Source organism: Giraffa tippelskirchi, chromosome 3 (genome assembly GCF_054371585.1).
Source record: "Giraffa tippelskirchi isolate mGirTip1 chromosome 3, T2T-mGirTip1v1.2.pri, whole genome shotgun sequence".
Classification (NCBI taxonomy): Eukaryota; Metazoa; Chordata; class Mammalia; order Artiodactyla; family Giraffidae; genus Giraffa; species Giraffa tippelskirchi.
In genome coordinates, this window is record NC_137277.1 from 175,532,210 (window position 1) to 175,555,398 (window position 23,189).

The 23,189-nt window shown below is 43.3% G+C and overlaps 1 protein-coding gene and 1 non-coding gene across 4 annotated transcripts in view; both read left to right on the top strand.

Annotated features, from left to right (window-relative positions):
- The window catches only part of CAB39 (calcium binding protein 39), a 98,432-nt gene that overhangs the window by 68,547 nt on the left and 6,696 nt on the right, over positions 1-23,189 (top strand). For all 3 annotated transcript variants that reach the window (XM_081585591.1, XM_081585590.1, XM_081585589.1), the window contains exons 3-7: positions 1,057-1,221; positions 5,011-5,129; positions 11,070-11,238; positions 18,954-19,013; positions 22,781-22,846. In XM_081585591.1, the coding sequence (XP_081441717.1) occupies positions 1,057-1,221; positions 5,011-5,129; positions 11,070-11,238; positions 18,954-19,013; positions 22,781-22,846 (579 nt within the window). The remainder of the gene's footprint in view (positions 1-1,056; positions 1,222-5,010; positions 5,130-11,069; positions 11,239-18,953; positions 19,014-22,780; positions 22,847-23,189) is intronic.
- TRNAE-UUC (transfer RNA glutamic acid (anticodon UUC)) lies at positions 4,012-4,084 on the top strand. Its single transcript has one exon. It is a non-coding gene; the product is annotated as a tRNA-Glu (tRNA).

Sequence of the window (23,189 nt, forward strand, 5' to 3'; positions counted from 1 at the left end):
AGTTTTGTTGGAGAGCAGAGTTTAGTCCCGGGCTAATTTTTTATAACAGCAGAGACAAAACCCTTGGGGAGCTCTGCTTGATGCCTGTGAACATGAGGTTTTTCCATCACTTTGATGGGAGCCTTGCATGAGCTCCATGGCTCTGTTCCCTGGCCTTGGGTACTTCCCTCACAGGCATGTGTTTACCATTGCTCAGCTGGAGAAGAAGGCAAGCCTATTGCAGGTCTCTTAATACTCTTCAGTGGAGCTCTCCTCTCTGGTCTCTGCCCTGAAAAAGGACCAAGGTTCCTTGTCCTCCACAGATTCCCAGCTCTGTCTCCTCATGTGGAGCTTGTCCTCCCTGTGTTGTGGTCTAGTGGTGAGCTAGGGAAGTCATGAGGGTCACTTCATTTGTTTCCCTTCTCTCAGGGATTGCTCTCCTGTGCTGCCTGAAGTTCAGTGTTTAAAATTAATTATGTGATAGATTTTCTCCCTTTTTTTAATCTTTTTCATGAGGACAAGTAAATCTGACCCTTGTTTTGATCTTGGCCAGTAGTAGAAGCTTTTTAGCGACTTGTGATATATTGCTGACGTTTTAGCTTTGCATTCAGAGCCTCTTTCAGCTTCATTTCTTCAACCACTCCCTCTTTTGTTGCTCCCTCCACACCTGTTGTCTGCCTGCCCCTCATCCCCAGTTCATGCCATTCCTTCCCCTCAGACTGCTTCTCCCCAGCCAGTCCTTGCTTGTCAGTGTCTCTCCATTCTCAGGGTCAGCTCAGCTGCCTCTTCCACGTGGTTTCCCTCCCATTTGAGCAGAACTGAACCCATTCTCCCTGTTCTCTTTCTACTCTAACAGCCTTGTTTTCAGTGTTGAGGTTTACAGGTTGTGAAGCTGCTGGCCTTCCCTGTTGTGCACACATGTGCAGCGTTTTACTGACGAGGGCAGGGATGGGGCCTACCCACCTTTTTTGTCCCTTCTGTGGGTATGTAATATATAGAGAAGGTATTGAGCAAATGTAGGTGTGTTATTTATATTTATTAAAATGAGTTATTATTCTCCTCTTCCCCCAAAATCAGGCTACAGAAGAAGTTTCCAAGAATCTGGTTGCCATGAAAGAAATTCTGTATGGCACAAACGAGAAGGAGCCGCAGACAGAGGCGGTGGCACAGCTCGCTCAAGAACTGTATAACAGTGGGCTCCTCAGCACCCTGGTAGCTGATTTGCAGCTCATTGACTTTGAGGTAAGAAGTCAGTTTTTTATTTTTCAAAAACACTAACTATTCATAGTCCTTTTCCTATGCTCTCTCCTCTGAAGTGTTTTAAGATTCTTGTTGAACTCTTGGTTCGGGGGTATTGACCGGTAAGCATGCCCCAGCTGCCTGCCTAATACGGGGCTAGGTCAGGAACTCAAGCGTATCTCAGACTTAGGCCATGCCTTTCCCCCTTCTTTGACAACATTGTATATGAAGTTTTTAAGGTATTTGCTATACCCTCTCATTCAGGTATATTTATTAAATAGCTGCTGTTTTACATAATTCACTGGTCCTTGGCTCTCAAAGAATAAAGAATCTAAAGAAGACCATAGAATGTTAGAATTTTTGAGCTAGATAAGATCTTGCATGCGTGCTAAGTTGCTTTAGTTGTGTCCAACTCTTTGCTAGCCTGTGGACCGTGCCCCTCCAGGCTCCTCTGTCCATGGGGTTCTCTAGGCAAGAATACTGGAATGGGTTGCCATGCCCTCTTCCAGGGATCCTCCCTACCCAGGGATCAAGTCTGGATCTCTTACATCTCCTGCCTTGGCAGGTGGGTTCTTTATCACTAGCGCCACCCGGGAATCCCCAGATAAGATCTTAGAGAACATCTAGTTTTTTTGTTTATTTGTTTCTTTAACCTGCTGAAAACTCATTACAGTAGAGATTATGTATGTTTTGTTTGCATGGCACTGCTTTTAAATATTTAAATTAGGATACCATTAAAACAGCAGGAGATTTTATACACAATTTGGAATTTCTGGCTTCCCTTGAAAAATCTGGCAGCATGGGGCCTGTAGTACTGCATGGCCCCTCAGCCTGTGACATGGGCATCCATACTTGGGTATGCCCCAGATGGTGCAGCTTGCTTTTCTGCTGCAGGCCTGCTGCACTCGTTTGCATTTCCTGCTCATCCCTGGTCAGCACTTGATATTGTTGCCTAAGTTTATACAGCCAAATCAGGCCATGCTAGATATTTAGTGTATTTATTAGTGAGAAGAATGGCCCTTGATAACAGTCTTGAGTAAACTCGTCCGAGAAGCATATAGTGAAGGGCTCTGGCATGGTCATGAGCAGTCCCCTCTTTGATGTTCTCTTATGGGTGTGCTTTGTTTAAACCCCAATATTTGTCATCCTGAGGGGTTGGATGTCTGTGCCAGTTCAGTTCAGTCACTCAGTCGTGTCCAACTCTTTGTGACCCCGTGGACTGCAGGACACCAGGCCTCCCTGTCCATCACTGACTCCCAGAGTTTACTTAAACTCACGTCCATGATGCCATCCAACCATCTCGTCCTCTGTCGTCCCATTCTCCTCCCGCCTTCAGTCTTTCCCAGCATCAGGGTCTTTTCAAATGAGTCAGCTCTTCGCATCAGGTGGCCAAAGTATTGGAGTTTCAGCTTCAACATCAGTCCTTCCAATGAACACCAAGGACTGATCTCCTTTAGGATGGACTGGTTGGATCTCCTTGCAGTCCAAGGGGCTCTCAAGAGTCTCCTCCAACACCGCAGTTCAGAAGCATCAGTTCTTCGGCACTCAGCTTTCTTTATAGTCCAACTCTCACATCCATACATGACTACTGGAAAAACCATAGCTTTGACTAGATGGACCTTTGTCTTTTTAGGTACTTGAAAAACCAGGGGAGAAAATGACAGACATCTGTAGCCAGGTTCAGGCTTCCCAGGTGGCACTAGTGGTAAAGAACCTATCTGCCAATTCAGGAGACATGAGAGGCGTGGGTTTGATCCCTGCATCAGAAAGATCCCCTGGAGGAGGGCATGGCAACCTACTCCAGTATTCTTGCCTGGAGAATCCCATGGACAGACGAGACTGGTGGGCTACAGTCCATAGGGTTGCAAAGAGTCAGACTCGACTGAAGTGACTTAGCATGCCCACATAGCCATGTTCAGTTTTGGAGAAGGTTGAAGAAAGTGTGGTTTGTAGTACATTGAATGTACTATCAGTAGATAATTAAAAGGTAACAAAATTTATTTCTATCTCTAAGAACAGACAGAGGAACTTCCCTGGTTGTTCAGTGGTTAAGGCTTTGCCTTCCAATGCAGGGGCTGTGGGTTCGATCCCTGGTTAGGGAGCTAAGATCTCTCACATGCCTAGCAGCCAAAAAACCAAAACATAAAACAGAAGCAATAATGTAACAAACCCAAAGTTTCTTTAATGGACCACATCAGAAAACCCTTTACCAAAAAAAAAAGAATAGAACTATGATATTTTCATTTATGTAGCTGATTTCATATATTTTTCATAGAGTGTCAAATTCCAGCAACGATTTTTATTTCCACTGCCAAGGTGGGGATGCATTGAGACCATCCAGTTCCTCCTCCTTTGTCTGCCCATCCTACTCCCCAGCCGGGACCCTGATCTTAATATTCATTTGGGACTTTAGAGACATAAATTTTAAAGAAATGTGTGCCCTTGAGACTGGTTTTCAAGATTGCCGTTACTCCCCCTAACCTAGTACAGGCCCCAGGGTGATCTCGATGCTGGAAAGCTTTCATGTTGCCCTCACTCCCCTGCAGACTTGTCAGCCTTGTAACAAGTGGCCGTTCTGAAACTCACTTCTTCATTTGTTACTTCCTTGTGCAACTTTCTGATCAAGACAGTTTTACTATATGAAGTTAACAACCACCTATTTTTTTTAGCAAAGTACAGTGGTGGAACTCTGATCTCTGAACTATTGAGTCATATGATACTTAGTACCTTAACTGTTAATCTACATAAACTTTTTCCCAAGTAGACCTTGTTTAATAGAAGGAGATGGGTAATTCCCTGGTGGTCCAGTAGTTAGGACTCTGCACTTTCACTACAAAGGGCCCAGGTTCAATCCCTGGTCAGGGAGGTAAGATCCTGTAAACCACAAGCTGTGCTGCCCCTCACCCCCCCCCCAAAAAATAGGAGGATATGTCTACATGCCATTAAAGCTCAACTTCTTACAGAATTCTTTCATTTTTATTATAATAGCAGAATACAATTTCTCCTCCTTCCATCACTGTTAAAAGGAAGCTGCATGTATTGTTTACAATACGAGCATCCTATTTGAAGCTGCTTGCTCCCTTTGGATGGGAATCAGATCCCTGAACAATGTAAGCATATAGCAAGGTTTTGTTTTTCATACCTGAGTCAGCATCATTCTGAGAATTAGAAATCACTGAAATTATGTGTAGTTGAGATTTCACTTTGTCAGCACATTACTCATGTCAAAAATATTTCACTACTAGAACTTGGAATTAAAAAGGAAAAAATAAAATTCATTGTCTATGAATGTTTTAAAGTCAGATACTCAGTCATAATTATAAATACGCAGACCCATGATTTGAGTTTATTTGGGAGAGTGGATATGTTTTGGGTATTTAATCAGTACGTTGATTTGAGTTTATCTGGGAATGTGGATGGTCATTGGGTATTTAGTCAGTACCTTGATTTGAGTTTTGTTTGGGAGCGTGGGGGGCATTGGGTGTTTAGTCAGTACCTTGATTTGAGTTTATCTGGGAGGGTGGATGGGCATTGGGTGTTTAGTCAGTGCCTTGACTTGAGTTTATCTGGGAGCATGGATGGGTGTTGGGTATTTAGTCAGTACCTTGATTTGAGTTTATATGAGAGTGTGGATGAACATTGGGTGTTTAGTCAGTACCTTGATTTGAGTTTATCTGGGAGTGTGGACAGGCATTGGGTGTTTAGTCAGTACCTTGATTTGCGTTCATCTGGGAATGTGGACAGGCATTGGGTATTTAGTTAGGCATTTTGTTATTTTTGTCTCCCTAATAGGGCAAGAAAGACGTGGCTCAAATTTTCAACAATATTCTCAGAAGACAAATTGGTACAAGAACTCCTACTGTTGAATACATCTGCACCCAGCAGAATATTTTGTTCATGTTGTTGAAAGGGTATGTATAATGTAATAAAATTGATATTTTTGACTTGAAAAATAAAAAGGGAAAGATGATTGTGGGCAAAAGCAGGATGGTGAATGTGGGAAAGCATTTTCTCTGTAGTTCAATCAACTCCTTTTCCGGTAGTTCTCGATTACATTTCCCCCCTTAAAATTCAACCTGTGAGCTAAACAGAATTTGAAAATGCCCAGGGGATTTTAAAGTTAGTGAATTATGAGCCTTAAAATCTCAAATAAGTCCTCTGTGGTCTTGTTTCTGTTCTCTAAGATGTAAAAACCTTAATTGTATGAAATATCAGCTAAATAAATCATATATTTAAAGACCTCTTCTTTAGACGTACACGCATGCTGTATGTCAGTAAAGGCTGCCCAGTAAATGGAGCATGGATGCTGTAGCACTTAGCCTTATTCAGTCAGCAACAACAAAGTACATGTTTATGATGTACTTCCCTTTGCTTTCCACCTGTTTGTGTCCACCCACTAACCCACTTTGTTTGGTAATCCACAATGCATCTTCCTGGCATTACTGCTGAACTGAGTAGTCATTTATCTTTGGATAGATGTCAGTTTCCAAAAATCAAAAAACAAGCCTTAAAATTAAAACATTTTTAAAAAAAATTCTCTTCTCCCTCATCACTGATTGGCAAGGTAGCCTCCTGTTGTTTCACACCAGGGTTGTTTGTCAGCTCTGGGTACGTGTGCATTGGCAGCGTTCTGTTAAATTGGTGGGCAAGCGTTTTATTGGCATGACTGTTGGCGTGAATCAGCTTGCTCTCCTACCTCAGCCTTATAGCTTGCCTCACTCTGATTCATATCTCTGTGGTTTAACACTTCCTCCAAGTTCAGACTTGTTTAGACAGAGCATGCGTCAGTGCCTGTGTTGGATGCCAGCATTCCATTTCCTTCTTTCTAGTTCTAACTATCTATGTTGCTTCTTCAAATGTTGCTGTATGGAATTTTTGGCATCCAGTATTTTGTTGTATCAATCCAGAGTTGCCTGTATGAACATGTAGTGAGTAGTCTGAAATTTTGGTGTTCTTGGAGCAGCTTCCGGATGCCTTTGTGTATTTTTAAAGCTGATATTCCTTTTTCCATAGAAAGCAGTGGTTATTAAAATCTGTGAATTAGTTAGCTCTGCCTGTGTTTACTGTCTAGTGGCCAAGGGTATGAGAGGAACATTGCTGAATGTCAGGTAAGACTTTTGAGGCACTATTTAAAGAAAGATTTAAAGCTCTCAACTGAATTGGCCAGAGCAGAAACCTCAGCTTAGGGAAGTGAGGAGAAGCAGCATGGAGAAGCCACTGATGTTGGGACCCTACTCCACCCCTTTTAGTTTTTATTGTGGAAAATATACATAAAACTGGGGAATAATACAGCAAGCCCTTTCCTAGCCATGACAAAACTTCAGCAATTATTAACATTTTGTTGATAATTAACAAATTATTGACATTCCTGTTTCATCTATTTCTTGCCTCCTGTTTTTCCTCCTCACATACAACATCACTTCTGTATCATAATCATAATATCACATAAAAACCTAAGCATAATATAATACCCAGTCAGTGTTCACATTTCCTTGATTTCCACCAAAAATGTCGTTTTTCAGGTTGTTTGAATCAGTCTTCAAGCATAGTCCATAAACTGAATTTGGTTGATAGGACTCTTAACTTGCTTTTAATCTATAATATTTCCTGCCCTCTTCTTTTAATACTATTATTTGATGAAGCAACTGGGCCATTTGTTTTGTGGAAAAATCTCATGTTTGGTATTTGCATGCTGCGGTTTCACATATAACCATTTTCCTCTATCCTCTGTTCTTTTGCATTTGGTTAGATTGAGCCTCAGTTGAGGGGGTGGGAACAAGAATTCTTCATGGATGGGACTGTGTGCTTCTGTTGGGCAGTGCTGGTTGTCCTTCTGGTGATGTTAGATTGATCAATGGATGCAGGTGATGTCAGCCTGTCCATTATGAAGTTCTCCATCAACCCTGAACCTAATGGTTTTACTACCCATTTAGGATCATTCAGTTCAGTTCAGTTGCTCAGTCATGTCTGACTCCTTGCGACCCCATGAACTGCAGCATGCCAGGCCTCCCTGTCCATCACCAACTCCTGGAGTTTACCCAAACTCATGTCCATTGAGTCGGTGATGCCATCCAACCATCTCATCCTCTGTCATTCCCTTCTCCTCTTGCCTTCAATCTTTCCCAGCATCAGGGTCTTTTCAAATGAGTCAGCTCTTTGCATCAGGTGGCCAAAGGATTGGAGTTTCAGCTTCAACATCAGTCCCTCCAATGAACACCAAGGACTGATCTCCTTTAGGATGGACTGGTTGGATCTCCTTGCAGTCCAAGGGACTCTCAAGAGTCTTCTCCAACACCACAGTTCAAAAGCATCAATTCTTTGGCGCTCAGGTTTCTTTATAGTCCAACTCTCACATCCATACATGACCACTGGAAAAACCATAGCCTTGACTAGACAGACCTTTGTTGAAAAAGTAATGTCTCTGCTTTTTAGTATGCTGTCTAGGTTGGTCATAACTTCCCTTCCAAGGAGTAAGCATCTTTTAATTTCATGGCTGCAGTCACCATCAGCAGTGATTTTGGAGCCCAGAAAAATAAAGTCTGACACTGTTTCCACTGTTTCCCCATCTATTTCCCATGAAGTGATGGGACCAGATGCCATGATCTTAGCTTGCTGAATGTTGAGCTTTAAGCCAACTTTTTCACTCTCCCTTTTCACTTTCATCAAGAGTGTCTTTACTTCTTCTTCACTTTCTGCCATAAGGGTGGTGTCATCTGCCTATCTGAGGTTATTGATATTTCTCCTGGCAATCTTGATTCCAGCTTGTGCTTCCTCCAGCCCAGCGTTTCTCATGATGTACTCTGTTGTCTAGATTCAAAATGGTGATTTCCTAGTTCTCTTATTCCTTCTCCATATATCAAATGTTTCATGACTTCTGTAGGAAAGACAGAATACATGCTTGACTTTTTTCTACATTATCATTTTTTAGTATAATCAGTTGATGCCCTAGCCACTTTCTTAAGTGAGCAATGAGTATGTTATTGTTTTAAGCATCATTATGCATTTAAGCATCAAACCTGAAGTTTAGTCAGATTTTAAAATATGTTTGATGTGTCTCAAACCCTTTCGTCATTAAGACCACGTTTTTATGTCCTGATTGCCCCATCTTGGGCTGTTGGGCACTCCTTCAAATTGGCTTCTGTGTCCTCTTGGCAAGATCCCCTTAGTCTTTGATAGCTTCCTTGCTGTCTGGTGTAAGACATCCAGTGCTCATTTTGTATGGGTTTCTTCCTCAGACCTAGAAACAGGCATTTCTTCCAAGGCCCTGTGATTTTTCTGTTTTTCAGAAATTCCCTGGAGGTCCAGTGGTTAGGACTCAGCACTTACTGCTGAGGGCCCAGGTTCAGTCCCTGGTCAGAGAACTAAGATCCTGAAAACCATGCAGCACAGCCAAAAAGGAAAAAAAAAGAAAAAAATTTTTCTGCACTTGTTGATTAATTAGTTCAGACTGTTTCAACACAATGTGATTATCCACTCAGGCTACAAATATTCTGATATTAGACTTTTTGAGGAGTGATGCTGCCAGTATTAGTGTGCCTTTGGAAAAAACTGTGTTACTTGTGTTAGCCTTCATCTGGAGGCAGTCATTTTTTCATTGGCGATTTAAATGTTAATGTGCTTTCCTGCCTAGTGCTAACAGGTTGTACAGCATAACTGTTTGCCTTGTACTTAGTGGTTTATGGTTTAATCATTTAAGGCCAGCTTGACAAACTGCCATCAAAACCTGCCCGACTTGTTGTACCAAATTGTCTTACCCTTGTCTTTCTAGTCTCCTGCCTGTTTCAGAGCAGCAGAGAGGAAACTGTGTGGTCAGCCATTTTGTGAGCAGACATTTTAATCACCTCAGAGCCTGTCACCATTCTAGCTGCCATGCTGCCCGTGAGACAAAGGAACGTGGTTTTGGTGGTGTTGAGGGTGTGTGATGAACGTGTGTACAATCGAAGGATAGTCCTACCGGATAACACTCCTGGAGGGTTTCAGGGGATAAAATGTGGGTTTAGTCAGTAAGGCAAGACTTGGTAACAGAGATGGACTTAGGATTGAGGTTCCAGATAGTTTCAGATTTGCATAGGCAGAAAAAAGAGTAAGAACAGGGACAGGAATGAACCCAGTGACTGACAACAGTAAGGAGAGGATCGGAAGGTTTTATAGCATAGTGGGAGATGGTGTTGTACCAGAGGCGTTGCTGTGATGTGGGGAAGCCCAGATGTTTGTCTATTTAATTAGCAAGAAGAATCATTTTAAGCTAAAAGGCTACTGATACACTAGTGTGTCGGATAGATTTGTTAAGACAGAGTTTGAACAAAGATACTGGTTAGGGGCACTCAGGTGACCAGGCATGACTTCATGCAGCACTGGATACAAGAAAATGAAACTGAAATATTGCAGAGGAGTATTAGAAAGGAGTGATGACATTGAAGATGGGAAGATTGGGAGTAGACAAAGAGGGGAATGTTCAGAACTATGCTGTTCAATACCGTTCTTACTAACAGCATGTAATTATTTATTTAAATTTAAATGACCTTTAAAATTCAGTCCCTCAGTCATAGTAGATGCCAAGTGCTCTGTAGATGGCAAAGATAGAGAACATTTCCATTATCAAAGAAAGTTCTGTAAGATCTGTTTTAGACCCAGATATCTGAAGCAAAATAGGGATGCTGTATTAGACATATCAAGTTTATGGAATTGTCCAAAAGCAACAGAAAATACCTCACTACAGTTCAGGGTGGATCTGGGATGGGGCAGTTTAGGAGCCATGGTGGGAACTGTGAGATGTTAGGGTCAGAGCAATGGAAGAAAAACTTCAGCCAGGCAAGAAATAAGAACAGAGGAGGTAGAAAGGAGAACCAGAAGTCTTACTTTCATTTTTTAAAGAAAGAGATGCAAAAGTCTGCATTGTCCAGAAATTAAAAGCAGAATTTGTGTTAGAAGATCATTTGTTTTAGCCAAGAGGTCTTTGGATTCAATGGCAGGAAACTAAAGGCGGCTGTGAGTGGGGAAGGAGATTCAGCCTGAGTGTGCAAGTGTGAGAGGAAGTGGAATGACAGGGTGATGTGTGTGAGCAGATGGCAGACAGAGTCCAGTCCGAGAGGTTTGGTGCACATCAGAATGGAGAAGCCTGCTATGTTGAGAGGAGAACGAGGTTCTCTTTCTGATCATGGGGAAGGAATAGGCGAGTGACCTTGAGATGGAGTAGAGGAAGTCTGTGTGGAGAGCTGAGAAGGGGTACATGGAGTCCCTGTGTCCACTGTGAGAGCCCTCAGGCCCCATGACAAGGCACTCGGTGACATCCTCAAGACCAGGCTTTCGGCTCTAGCGTTTATGTGTTGCCAACAGTCTTAGAAGCTCTGGCATTTATGTGTTGCCAGCAGTCTTGGAAGTACTATTTTGAGTATTGAAACAATGAAGTGTAAATGCTATATAATTTGATAGACCCATTTAGATACTATGAATTTAGGAAACATATGTTTCCTATTGTTTTTCGATTCACTGGTTTATCTGAAGTGTTGAGGGCATCTCAGGTGAACTAAACCCTCTATGGAGGTGTGACCCTGAATACCTCCCTTCAAGTCTTTTAACTGAAGGAATGAGCTTTTACCCACATACTCACCATCAAGGCTGTTACTTTTCTTTGTGTTGAGGCAGTCACCACCCACTGACATATGTGTGCCCTAGAGACTAACCCCTCTGAGCACATATTCTCCGCTGAGAGAGATGCATCTTGTAACCTTCTCTGCCAGTTAGTTAGGACATGTCTGAAACTTCCTGTTCTAAAAATTAGAACTGTTGGGAATTTCAAAAGACCAGTAATGGGGGAAAAAAGCAGTCATATTTGTCTTTTCTTTTTGCAGGTATGAATCTCCAGAAATAGCCCTAAATTGTGGAATTATGTTAAGAGAATGCATCAGACATGAACCACTTGCAAAAATCATTTTGTGGTCGGAACAGTTTTATGATTTCTTCAGATATGTCGAAATGTCAACATTTGACATAGCTTCAGATGCATTTGCCACATTCAAGGTAACAGAAACTATAGAATTCTAAATATATGTACAAGTGAGATTAACAGGTGTGCTGTTCTTTCCTAAACTTTCTGTACCCTCCAAATCGACACACGGCTGCCCTCTAGTGGGAAGACAGAAGATGTATTTTATGTGTGTGTGTGTGACTCAGGTATGTGCAGTAGAGTCACAGCTTTAAAAAGAGTCACAGTTGGAAAAGTTAAGACTCTCAAGTCTGTCTAAAAGGCATAAGTCCTGTATGGTCAAAGGTACACTTTTCTGTTAAATTCCCCATCAAATACAGTATATAGATATACAGTGTATGTGAAAATCAGATTTGTCTCCTTTGTTGGAACATAGTGCAGCAGTTTCTTTGGTTAAGCATCAGACAGAGTAGTTGGCTTCCATTCATGGCCATGTCAGTTTGGAATACACATATCTTTAAATACTAGAACCACCTTTGGGACAGATTGCCCTGTTGTGGACAGGCCCGAGGGCACAGTGAGATGCTTTCTCCTGTCTCATGCTCAGGCCAGAGCTGTTTATTAAACACAGGGTGCAAGGGGTGCAGAATCACCAACAGTGTCCCTCTCTCCCCTGCCTGCCTTACCCCCCCTTTGTGTGTTTGTATAAATTAAAGACACATGATATGGCATCAGTGTACAGCATGCACATTTTGTTTTGAATTGCAAGGTTCTGTGCTGTTTAAGGTATGTGAATAAAGCACTAATGTGTATTAGTGCTTTTTACAGTGAGAGCAAGCCTTTATATGCTGTTGTTGTTGTTGTTCAGTCGCTAAGTCGTGTCCAACTCTTTGTGACCCGATGAACTGCAGCACACCAGGCTTCCCGCCCTTCTGTATCTCCCGAGTTTGCACAAACTCATGTCCATCGAGTCAGTGATGTCATCTAACCATCTCATCCTCTGTGTTATATGTTAACATTCTCTTATATAAAATGTCTGACCTCATAAGTGAGTATTTAGAACTGCAATTTCAATATATTCAGAATTTAATATCCTAACATAGACTACTGTGCTTACAAACTATAGACACTATTACAGTGAGAAGTGGCCACTATTATTGTGAAGGTTCAGTTTTATGTGTAAAGACCCATTTAGACGATGAGCATGTGCCTTGGTCTTTGAATAAAACGTGTTCCTCCAGTCGAATGAACACCCTTAAAATAGGGCAGAAGCATGGGAGCCTGAGGTTTCACATTGAATGAGAATAAGGTAATAATGTGAAAGGTGCCTAGGGATTATTAAAGATGTCAGAAACCTTAGATATGACCTCAGATATTTATATGTTAATGTACAAAGCAAGGGCTTCCCAGTTGGTTTACTGGTAAAGAATCCACCTGCCAATGCAGGAGACGCCTGTTCAATCCCTGGGTCAGGAAGATCCCCTGGAGAAAGAAATGGCACTCCAGTATTCTTGCCTATAAAACCCCATGGACAGAGGAGACTGGCAGGCTACAGACCATGGGATTGCAAAAAGTCAGACACAGTTGAGCGACTGAGCACACACACATGTACAAAGCAAAATGAATTTGAGATTATAACATGGAGTGGTAAGCATGATATCTTAGGTGTCACTGCACGTGGTGGGTTGGGACATACTGATGGGAGGGGACACCCCATTCGGAAGCAGCAGACCTGTTACGAGGGCGGTGTAGCAGCACCAGGTGTCAGGAAGAGATGCTTCTGTGTGGGAAGAAAGCCGGAAGCCTGAGAACAGGATCCTGGGAGGAGGAGGGCGAGGGCAGAGGAGAAGAGCAGCAGTAGGCTGGGAGAGGTCAGCTAGACCACCTGACCGAGAAGACGCGAGGGACATGCTCCTAGCACAGACGGCACAGCTGAGGTGAGAGACACGCTAACTCTGCCAGAATGTGAGTCCCAGCCTCTGACGTCTGATTGGCCTTGCTGATAATTCCATCTCAGTTAGGATTACCTCTTTTAATGAAATTATCACCAAGAAGAAAAATGGTAGTGATGGAATCACTGTGGGTAAAGCCACCCTGCTGGGTCCTGGTCGCCAGAGACGGAGAGACTGAGCAGAGTCAGCCGGGTGTTCTCTACCTGAAGAAGGGAAACTTTAAAAACCTGTTAGGATTCTAAGGGGTGAGCTCTAGAGGAGAGGGCTCTAGAGCAGTGAGGAATGGGCTAGGCTTCTGTGTCTCAGCTACTCCTGATAGAAGGGGGAGAGCCCGCCAAGAAGCAAAAGAAAGTAGGGCCCAGAACTAAGACGGTGTTTCAGGAGAGGCACAGGCCTGTGAAACAGCCTGAAGCTCCCTCCCTACCCTTCCTTAAGAAGTCTAGTCAGAGCAGGGAGGAAGACGGGCAGGGCTGGTCTGCCCTCCACGCCAGAGGTGCTGATAAGGAAAGAAGGATGCTCCTCTTCCAATTTGCTGGTGGTCTCTTGGCAGAGGACACTTTTATAATGGAAAAAATAGATCCTTGGTTCATGCTCTCCTTTGAGAATGGCCAGAGCTACCTTCCCAGAAAATGCACTCCACACACAAAAACTTTGAAACAAATGCAGCTCATCCGTAACCCTGGATGAGGAGGAACAGGTGCTGGGTCTTTAAGAGAAATTAAAACTACCTGCTCGAAATATGTCTACAGTTCAGAGCTTGAATAAATGGGATACTGAGACAGTAAATCAGTGGCCAAATATTTGTTCGTGATTTTTTTTCTTTTAAGAGGAATTAAGGAGATGGGGAGGGATATCAGAAGGCCAACAAATATATTTCCCATTTTCCAGAGTAAAAGAAGGTAGACTCCCCAGAGAGGCTGGTGGAGCTTGGAGCTTGATATTATACCTGTGTAAGGTTCTAGAAAGTGTTACTGCTAAAGAGATGATTTCTGAGCATTTTGGAAAGGAAACCGTGTACCCACAGCCAGCATGGATTCACTAAGAGTAAGTTCAGTCATACTAATCTCATAGACACGTGTAGATCACGGGGTGAAGGGCGTGGCTGCCTGGATTCAGTTCCCTGCTCTGAGACTGATTTAACCTGTCTTTCCATCTGTCAGAATATAGGTGACAATACGAGTATGTCTAGGTTATTGTGTCCTCACATAGTCTACGCACAGAGAACGGTAGCTATTAGAATTATTCCTTTATCTATTAGATGTTGAATGATTGAATTAAAAGATGCTTACTCCTTGGAAGGAAGGTTATGACCAACCTAGATAGCATATTTAAAAGCAGAGACATTACTTTGCCAACAAAGGTCCGTCTAGTCAAGGCTATGGTTTTTCCAGTGGTCATGTATGGATGTGAGAGTTGGATGGTGAAGAAAGCTGAGCGCTGAAGAATTGATGCTTTTGAGCTGTGGTCTTGGAAAAGACTCTTGAGAGTCCCTTGGACTGCAAGAAGATCCAACCAGTCCATCCTAAAGGAGATCAGTCCTTGGTGTTCATTGGAAGGACTGATGTTGAAGCTGAAACTCCAATACTTTGGCCGCCTCATGCGAAGAGTTGACTCATTGGAAAAGACCCTGATGCTGGGAAGGATTGGGGGCAGGAGGAGAAGGGGATGACAGAGGATGAGATTGTTGGATGGCATTACTGACTCGATGGACTTGGGTTTGGGTAAACGCTGAGAGTTGGTGATGGACAGGGAGGCCTGGCGTGCTGCAATTCACGGGGTCGCAGAGTCGGACACGACTGAGCAACTGAACTGAACTGAATAGGAGGTAATACTAAATGTAGTCATTACACAGTATAATAATTACTAAAATGTAGGTAACTTCATATCATATTCAAACTACCCTGTGAAGGAGGTATTGTTATTATCTTCTTTACACATGAGGAAATGGAAACCTAGAAGAATGTTGGATGAAGTTGGACAATAAATGGGGAAGCCAGAATTTGAACCCAGGCAGTCTGACTGGAGAGCTGACCCTGAGTAAACAAAATTCTGTATAAGTCCAGTAAAATTAAACAGTATGATAATGCTGCCCCAAAGCTACCTGTGACTACATAGCGTGTGACCTGAGGAGCTGCTGATGGTCTCGTCCCACTATAAGCTTATACGGTAACAACAGCACACATGTGTTCCAGGCGCTGTACTTTTAAGAGGCACATAGACAAATAGATGACTTTCAGAAGATAGTAGATGGTGAGGGGGACTCAGAACCTGTCATTTGAGGTGTGGTTAAAGGAACTGGACATATTTAGCCTGGAGAAGAGACGACTCGGTAGGGACTTGCCACGAGAGCGCTGCTTGTATTTAAAGTGGGTCCTCAAGGAAATGGATTCCACCTAGTTCTGTGACTCTTGGCGGTTTTCTGGAAGTAGCCTGGGGTTAGGTTTCAGCTCTAGCACAGGAGGAACTTTCTAACTTTTGGAGCTCCAAAAGTGAACCACACAGTTGGAAGAATTGAGTCTCTTGTCTTCAGACATAGACAGTCACGAAGTACAACATTGGGCCAGATGGCTTGCCGAAGCTCTGTGAAAACGAGCCCCCTGGGTTAGCAGCATTTCTTCAGGGATTCCAGGGCCATCTTTGTCACATGACGTTTGGGACCCAAAACTCACATAACTTGTAGGAATCTTTTTAATTCACTCCACCCTGAAAGTTGGCTGCTTCATCTGCTGGACTTGGGAGATGACCCCTGACCTGTCTCTGGGTCATGCCAGTGCTTGGCCATATGGGAATTTAGATAGGTTGGGAAGTCAGACCTCATGTTCTTTGTGTCCCCTGCTGGCTGACCCAGCCACTCTGCTGATCTGGGACCACGTGCGCCCTGTCAGCTTTCCCAGTCGCTCACCAGATTTCGACTACATGACCACTTCCCTTTGTTTTCTAGTCTATCGGTTTCTGTGCCCTCCCCACCTCATCCCCACACACAGCCCACAGCCTGGTTTGAGCTCGCCAAGCTCTTGGCTCTAGTCCCGAGGGTGGGGTTTTTTCCCATCTCTCAGGAGAGACGCTCTGCCCAATTCCCCACCTCCTCTTTTCCCAGCTTAGTATCAGCTTTTTTCCTCTGTGCCAGCTCTCAAGAATTACTCCTTCCCTGCTAGTGTTTTACTGTCTGCTCCAGGCCCTGGCCTGGCCTTTCTTGGGAAGGACTTCCCTCCCCCGATGCACTGGGGTCAGGCTCCTGCTTGAGCAGTCTCAGCAACCCCTTTCCAGTCTCTCCTCCCCCAAGGCCCCAGAGATGTGATCCCTAGGTTGGCGGTGGTTTCCTGAGCCTCCTGGTCTGTCTAAACCAAATGGTAACAGGTAGAATCACTGATGAGGGGGTACTAGACGGTCCCCCTTGCTGTGTGTCACCCAACTGTGAGCCTCTTGCTCCTCCTGGAAATACAGCTTTCAGGATGAACAGTCACCTCACTCAGACCAAACAAAAGAACACTTGCACAGCATGTTTAGGATCTTTGCTTTTCAGAGAAATACTTCCTCCCTCCCTGTACCTGAGAATCCAATCCCAGCTGAGAGCCTTTGCCTCTGAGACACCTCCTTTGTCTTTGGTCAGATGGTGACGGAGCGGTGAGCACTTGGTTCCTAGCCCTGTACTTGCTCAGAGTGGCCTCCAGAAAGACTTAGCTACAGAGTAGATGAGATACTCAGTCTTGCATGGATCCAGACACAGCAGTCTTTAAATTTGCTTATTCGTTGTTCATTCCACAAGTCTCTTGACTGCTTGCTCATGTTGGGCGCTGTTCTTTAGGTTCTGGGGATCAGCAGTGATCTTTTTCGTTTGTTTGTTTTCAGGAGGGTTTTTTTTTTTTTTTTTTTTTTGCCATTATGCGAGGCTTACAGGATCTTAGCTCCTGGACCAGGGATCAAACCAGGGCCCCCTGCAGTGGAAACATGAAGTCCTAGCCACTTGACCACCAGGGAACTCCTGATTTAGCAGTGATCTGCCCAGACAAACCCCTGCCCTTGAGGTCCTAACTCAGGGGAGAGCTGTCGTAGACCACATGTTATAGACATAGCACATTACATTGAGAGTAGCACGTTAGAGGCAGGACACTGTTTAACAAGCATTCTTGATATATTCCCTTAAAGTTCTCATGTTCCTCTCTCCTTCACATATGACCCTATGGGACAATATATTAAGATAATATAAACTCTTCTAGCCCCACCATCTCCTCCTTCCCCATATTTCTTCCCAGATTCTCGAAGTTACTCATACTCCAGGTTTTCTCATTTTGCCTGCTTAATCCCCAAGGGACACTTGGGGAGAATCAGGTAGATCTTCCATGGGCATAGGATGCATACCCTATCCAGCAGTTTGAACACCTGTAAATCTTTGGGGTAAGGTTAGAAGCCTAAAAATGTTCTTCAAAGATTGCTTAATGTGATATGTTCCCAAACATGTTCCTGGATTCTGTTGCTTCATTCATTTATTTATTAAATATTAAGCTCTTACTATGTGCTGGTTACTGCATAGGTGCTGGGAATTCAGAGATCAGTAAAAATAGACATGACCTTGTGTTTATAGAATTTATAGCCTACCCTGAGAGAGATGTTAAGAACATAATCGCACAGATATCAGGTCATAACTGTGACCATGCTTTGGTGCTGGTGACCAGTCAGGAAGGGTACCCCAGGGAGGCGATGTGTGTATCAAGGTCTAAAGGTAGGAAGTAACTGGGCCAGGGGCAAGCCCATGCAGAGAAGGACTTTCAGCACAGGATGCTAATGAGCAGTCATCTCCCTGCAAAACCCCTTGAGACCTAAGGGGTTCCCATGAGGGAACCAAAGCTGCAGCCCTTTCCTCATTTGTTGACCACGGAACATTCCTTAGGGCGTTTCTCAGGACATACTTCGGGAAACGCTAGTCATTGTAACCTAAACAGCAGAAAAAACAAGTGAAGGAAAGTTGGTTCAGAGAAAGGAGATTATTGACGCTGACCTCTCGGGTCAGCAGCTCTAAAGGAATTATTCTCCTGAGTTCACTGAAGATGAATGGGCTGTTCTGCTGTCACCTGTTTCCATTCTCTTCCCACCTGGTGAGTCCACGGCTAGTTCATTGCTGACTTCTAGGTCCTTGAAGGTAGGGACCACCTCTTTTTGTCTTTGTAGCCCCAGCACCTGGAACTTTATCTGGCACATAGGAGATGTTTTCTGAATGAATGACCCTTGAGTGATTTCCAGGGGCATTCATGGGGTCAGCCGTAACCTCTATTACACAGGGATGCAGAATTGGACTCTACTGTTCATAACTTCTGGTTCTATATGTTGACAGCATGAGTCTGCTTACTTTGGAGCTAATGTTTATGATGGGGCTTTTAAAAGAGATCCTACCTCTAAAAAAAGATAGCATTCAAGATGAAACTGAATGTAACTGAGTTAAGGAGGAAAAAAGTGAAACCTCCAGTACTTTTTCTAATAAAAGACATTTCTTCTTTCTCTACCAGGAGCAGTATGCTGTTTGGCATTTTATCACAACCGTTTACTTTTATTTCATTTCAGTTCTTGATTCCCTTTCTTTGAGTTTTTATGTCCATTGCCTTATAAATTTGCTTTTTTAATTTTTCCATCTAAGAGCTATTAGACCTGTGACAACCATAATTATTACTCTTTAACAATTTCAGATTATTGATGATTTTATTTATTTATAGAATCAACATTTTCAATACAATTCATGCTCAAATATTTTTAAGTATTTTTGACAACAGTTTTTATCAGGTAAAATAGCGTGGAATTTTAAGATTCTCTTTTCTAAAAGAACTTGAATGCCAAACAACTGTAAAAAGTTTGTTTTCTTTTTCTAGGATTTACTTACAAGACATAAATTGCTCAGTGCGGAATTTTTGGAACAACATTATGATAGAGTAAGTATGTGAAACTCTATTTTTAAATAGCACACTGTAAGTTTTGTTACCAGAAATGAAAGCTTTCGATTAGATTTTATACCAGAAGATTTATTTTGGAAATAAGTTTTTAATTGGTGCTGTAATCATTTCTCTACAAAAACCGAGGTAGAGAGTTACTTGGTCAGAAGCAGAATTTTCTTTCTGATGACACACTCCCCTTTGCATCTTTTCTTGCTTTAGAAGAGGAAAATAAAGCACTTTGCTGCTGAATGATAATACACGGTTAAGATAAAGAGAAAATTACTATGTGGCTTCTTTTCTTCCCCATACTTCCCATCCGTCGCTCACTTCCCAGCTGCTTACAAATAGAGAGACAGGGGCTCCGCGGCAGTGGGTGAGCAGAGCCCTAGCCTAGAGGACACAGCAGGTGGACAAGCAGTGTCCTGACCTAGAGGACACAGCTGCCAAATGTGTCCCCACTCTGCTGCTGGCTCCTGTGGCCAAGGCCGAGGCCCTTAACTCTGGAGACTCAGGAGTCAGTCCTTATTTGTAAAGTAGGACATTGGTTAGTTCAGCCATAAGGCCCCCTCCAGCTAGAGTTGATGTTAGACTTCCTGGTGATAGAACCCACAGAGGTTTGTGAACAGGTCTGGGCGCTCTGATGACCTGGCTGCCCTCGATCATTATGACAGCAGAGTCACTCCTTCTCTCCCACGTGTGTCAGCTCTGCTCCCCACGATGCCCACGAGCACTTCCTTGTGCCGCACTAGTTTTAATTCGGCGCTGTCCAAAACCAGATGGGTGCTCCTGGAGAAGTTACCATGATTACAGTCCATTTAAAATTTCTTTCTCTCCTCTAAAATTTGGCTTAGTTTTTCATTCTTCCACTAGTTATTTGAATTTTTAAAATCCTAAGTTTTGTTAATACTTCATTATTCACTGTTCCAGCTAGCTTTTCTTTTCAGGGGTGTGGGAGGGTGGTTTGGCTACATCACAGCTTGTGGGATCCTAGTTCCCCGACCAAGGACTCAATCTGTGCCCTCGACAGTGAAAGTGTGGAGTCCCAGCCACGGGTCCACCAGGAAATTCCCTGTGCTGTTCAGCTAAATTAGAATATTCTTGGAGGCAGAGCTTATGCTTTCTAGTTCTTCCATGTTCCTTTTCCCGTCTTTCCCTCCCACTAGCAGTAACATCATAACACGGTGCAGAGTCCATAGTAATTACCTCAGAAATAGCCTCATCGATGGCTTAAGCATCAGTGGTCATTTGTTTTTACTTTTCCCCGTGTGCACTGGGATGTAGGGGTGTTTTTTCCATGTGTTTGCTGATTTTAGTTGGAAGCACAGTCATTTTCTCAGCGCCTTTTGCAGTAGTTAGAAGCGTGGGCTTCAGCACCACACTGCGTGGAGTTCGGCTTCAAGTCCCAGCTTCACTGTGTGCTTCCCTGACCCTCTGTACCTTTAGGATCCTCAGCTCTAAGAGAAGGCTCATAACAGCACCTTCTTCTTACTACTAGGTTGCTGTGAGGATTAGGTAAGAATATGTGTGTCGAGTCCAAGGCACAGTGCCTGGAACACAGTAGGCATTTAATAAGCATTAACATTGTTTTTATTAAAACATGATCTCAAAGGTTTTTATAATTAAGCATACAAGTGTCTTAATTTAAAACCTACCAACGATATTTCCAAGAAATTTACTGTAGGCAGTGATGTCACTTTAATTTTGCAATAAAATATTTTCCTATGTGTTATTAATGGGTGACATTGGTGATCAGGATTTTAGAAAATGTATGTACAGCAGCTAACAACTATATATATAAATATAAATATATATATATGTATGTACGTATACAGTGCAGTCAGATCTGAGAGAGGAGAAGGAAAGGGTAGATACAAGCAATTTAAATTAAGCCAAATGTGGAGTTATTACACAAAAATACATGCTCTAAAGTCTGTACACTTTGGTTCTGCGCTTTCTAATAATCAAAACATAGAGGGAAGCAAAACCATTAAAAGATCACAGTGTCTGTGAAGCTTGTTCAAAAGAAACAGCCTTTTCTAGCATTGGGGCCTGAAGCAAATTTCTCCCATTGGTGCTCTTAGACGGAGTTGAGTTGCAGCATCATGGAGTTGACTCCATCCCTGAGGGTGACTCTGCAGTAAAGAAAATGCTGAACTGAAGTGCGGCTCATGGAGAGCAAATCTCTGAGGAGCCCAGACAATGCTAGTCCTTCGTCTGTCCTAGTCCTTTACTGCTGACCCGGGGCTGAGATCTAACCAGGCAGTTCTCCTTGAGAATAATCTGCAACCAAGCTTACCCTAAAAATTACGCAGCAGAAAATCTTAACTTGCATGTTCTGTCAAGAACTTGAGGTGTTCTTGTGTTACTGATCAAAGGCGGATCCGACTGTTTCAATCATGGCTTGATGATCATTTGAGGAGAAGGAAGGGGTAACAGCCACCTCTGAAGAGAGAAGTCTAACTCCCTTGCATACTACACAGAGGGCAATCCCACCTCTGCCTAGAGATAAAAGAATGGATGCAGGGGCGGTTCTGGGTTAGTGCTAAAACCTCTTCTCTAAGGGGCCAGCCAGAGAGCAAATATTTGAGGCTTCATGGCCGCGCAGTCTTGGTCAACTTTCCTGTCAGTTCTACCGCAAAGGCAGCCATAAACAGTTCATAAACGAGTGTATTTACAATACACGAATGAGCATGGCTATATTCCAGTAAAACTTGTATAAAAAACAGACAATGGATTGGATGTAGCCCATGAGCTAGAGTTTGCCAACCCCTGCTCTAAACCACAGATGAATGGCTGATGAGGACCCATCATAAAGCAAAGGCAGAAGTAGTCTGAGTGTGGACAGAATACACAGCAGGCATTCTCAGCCACCCACCACAGCCAGGGACAAGTCTCAGTAATGCACTGACAGCCCGCAGCGTCACACTAGTAATGCAACATTTTGCAACTTGAGAAGCCTGTCCGTAGTTCAAACAAACAAAAAGCAAACTGGCCCACTCGTCTAACTTTTGGGAATGGGGGCCCTGCCCCCCCTGTGTCCCTCCTTTCTGTCCCCACCTCCCCACCATCCTCTGCCTCTGCTCCTTACCCGTCCAGGGACACAGTTCTTGTCAGCAAGCCCCAGTTTGTAAATCTAGTGGATCCTCATCAGCTCTTCAGTCTGTATCATTTTGCATTTTCCAGGTCTTCAGTCTTGTTCTGTTCTTCTGTTTTCATCCCCAAGATTATCTCTTCTCCTCCCCATTTCTAAACAAAATCTCATTATTCAAGTTGAGCTCAAGTCCTACCGTTTGTGGGACACCTACCTAACAGTGCTGAATTTCTCTCTCTTCTATTCTTAATATTTTCTTGCTTTGGAAGAACAGATAACTTTCCTCTTTGTGGTTGTGCTTTGGACTAGTTGAGTTGTAAAAAAAAAAAAAAAGTGAATTTTCTAATTCAACACCAGGAAATGAGAACAGTGAGAAAACAGTGGGGTGCGGGGTGGGGAAGGGGTTTAAGTTGTGTGCATATGAAGTTTGGGTGACAGAAGAGATATAAGCTCTGTGCACACTTCTCTGGAGCTGCGAGGGAGCCAGCCCTGGAGCCTTTTTCATGGCAGTAACCAGCAGATATCACCTGAGGATGAGTGTGAAACGGACGGGAGGAGCAGAGCTTGGGCAGAGATTGGCCTCTGTGCCATTAGAAGTGTGTGCTCAAGCTTTTCAATTTTATCTACTGCTCTTAAAAAAAAAACCTCTGATGTGTGTTTTCTTGTCTTTTAGTTCTTCAGTGAATATGAGAAGTTACTTCATTCAGAAAATTATGTGACAAAAAGACAGTCACTCAAGGTATGACAGATCATCTGAGTCGTTCATTTCAATCCACCCGTTTGAAACGTCTATGGGTCCCAGACCTTTGCAGGAAACATGCATGTGTCCCTGGTCGAGATTTTTGTGGAAAGGAGCAGGGCTCAGCAGTGGTTCACCTGGGGCACTCGCCCCAGCTCACCTTCTTGTGTGTTAGAGACAGCAAAATAGAATATGCAGAATTTTGAAGAGGACCTAACCTCCAAGTGATGAAGTTCTTTAGGTTTTGGAGCCTTATTTTTAAAACTTAGAATCGTTATCACCGAGTTGAAGTCACCACAGGTGGTGTGCTCCTGGGATCCTGCCCAGAGGGTCCCTGGCTTGC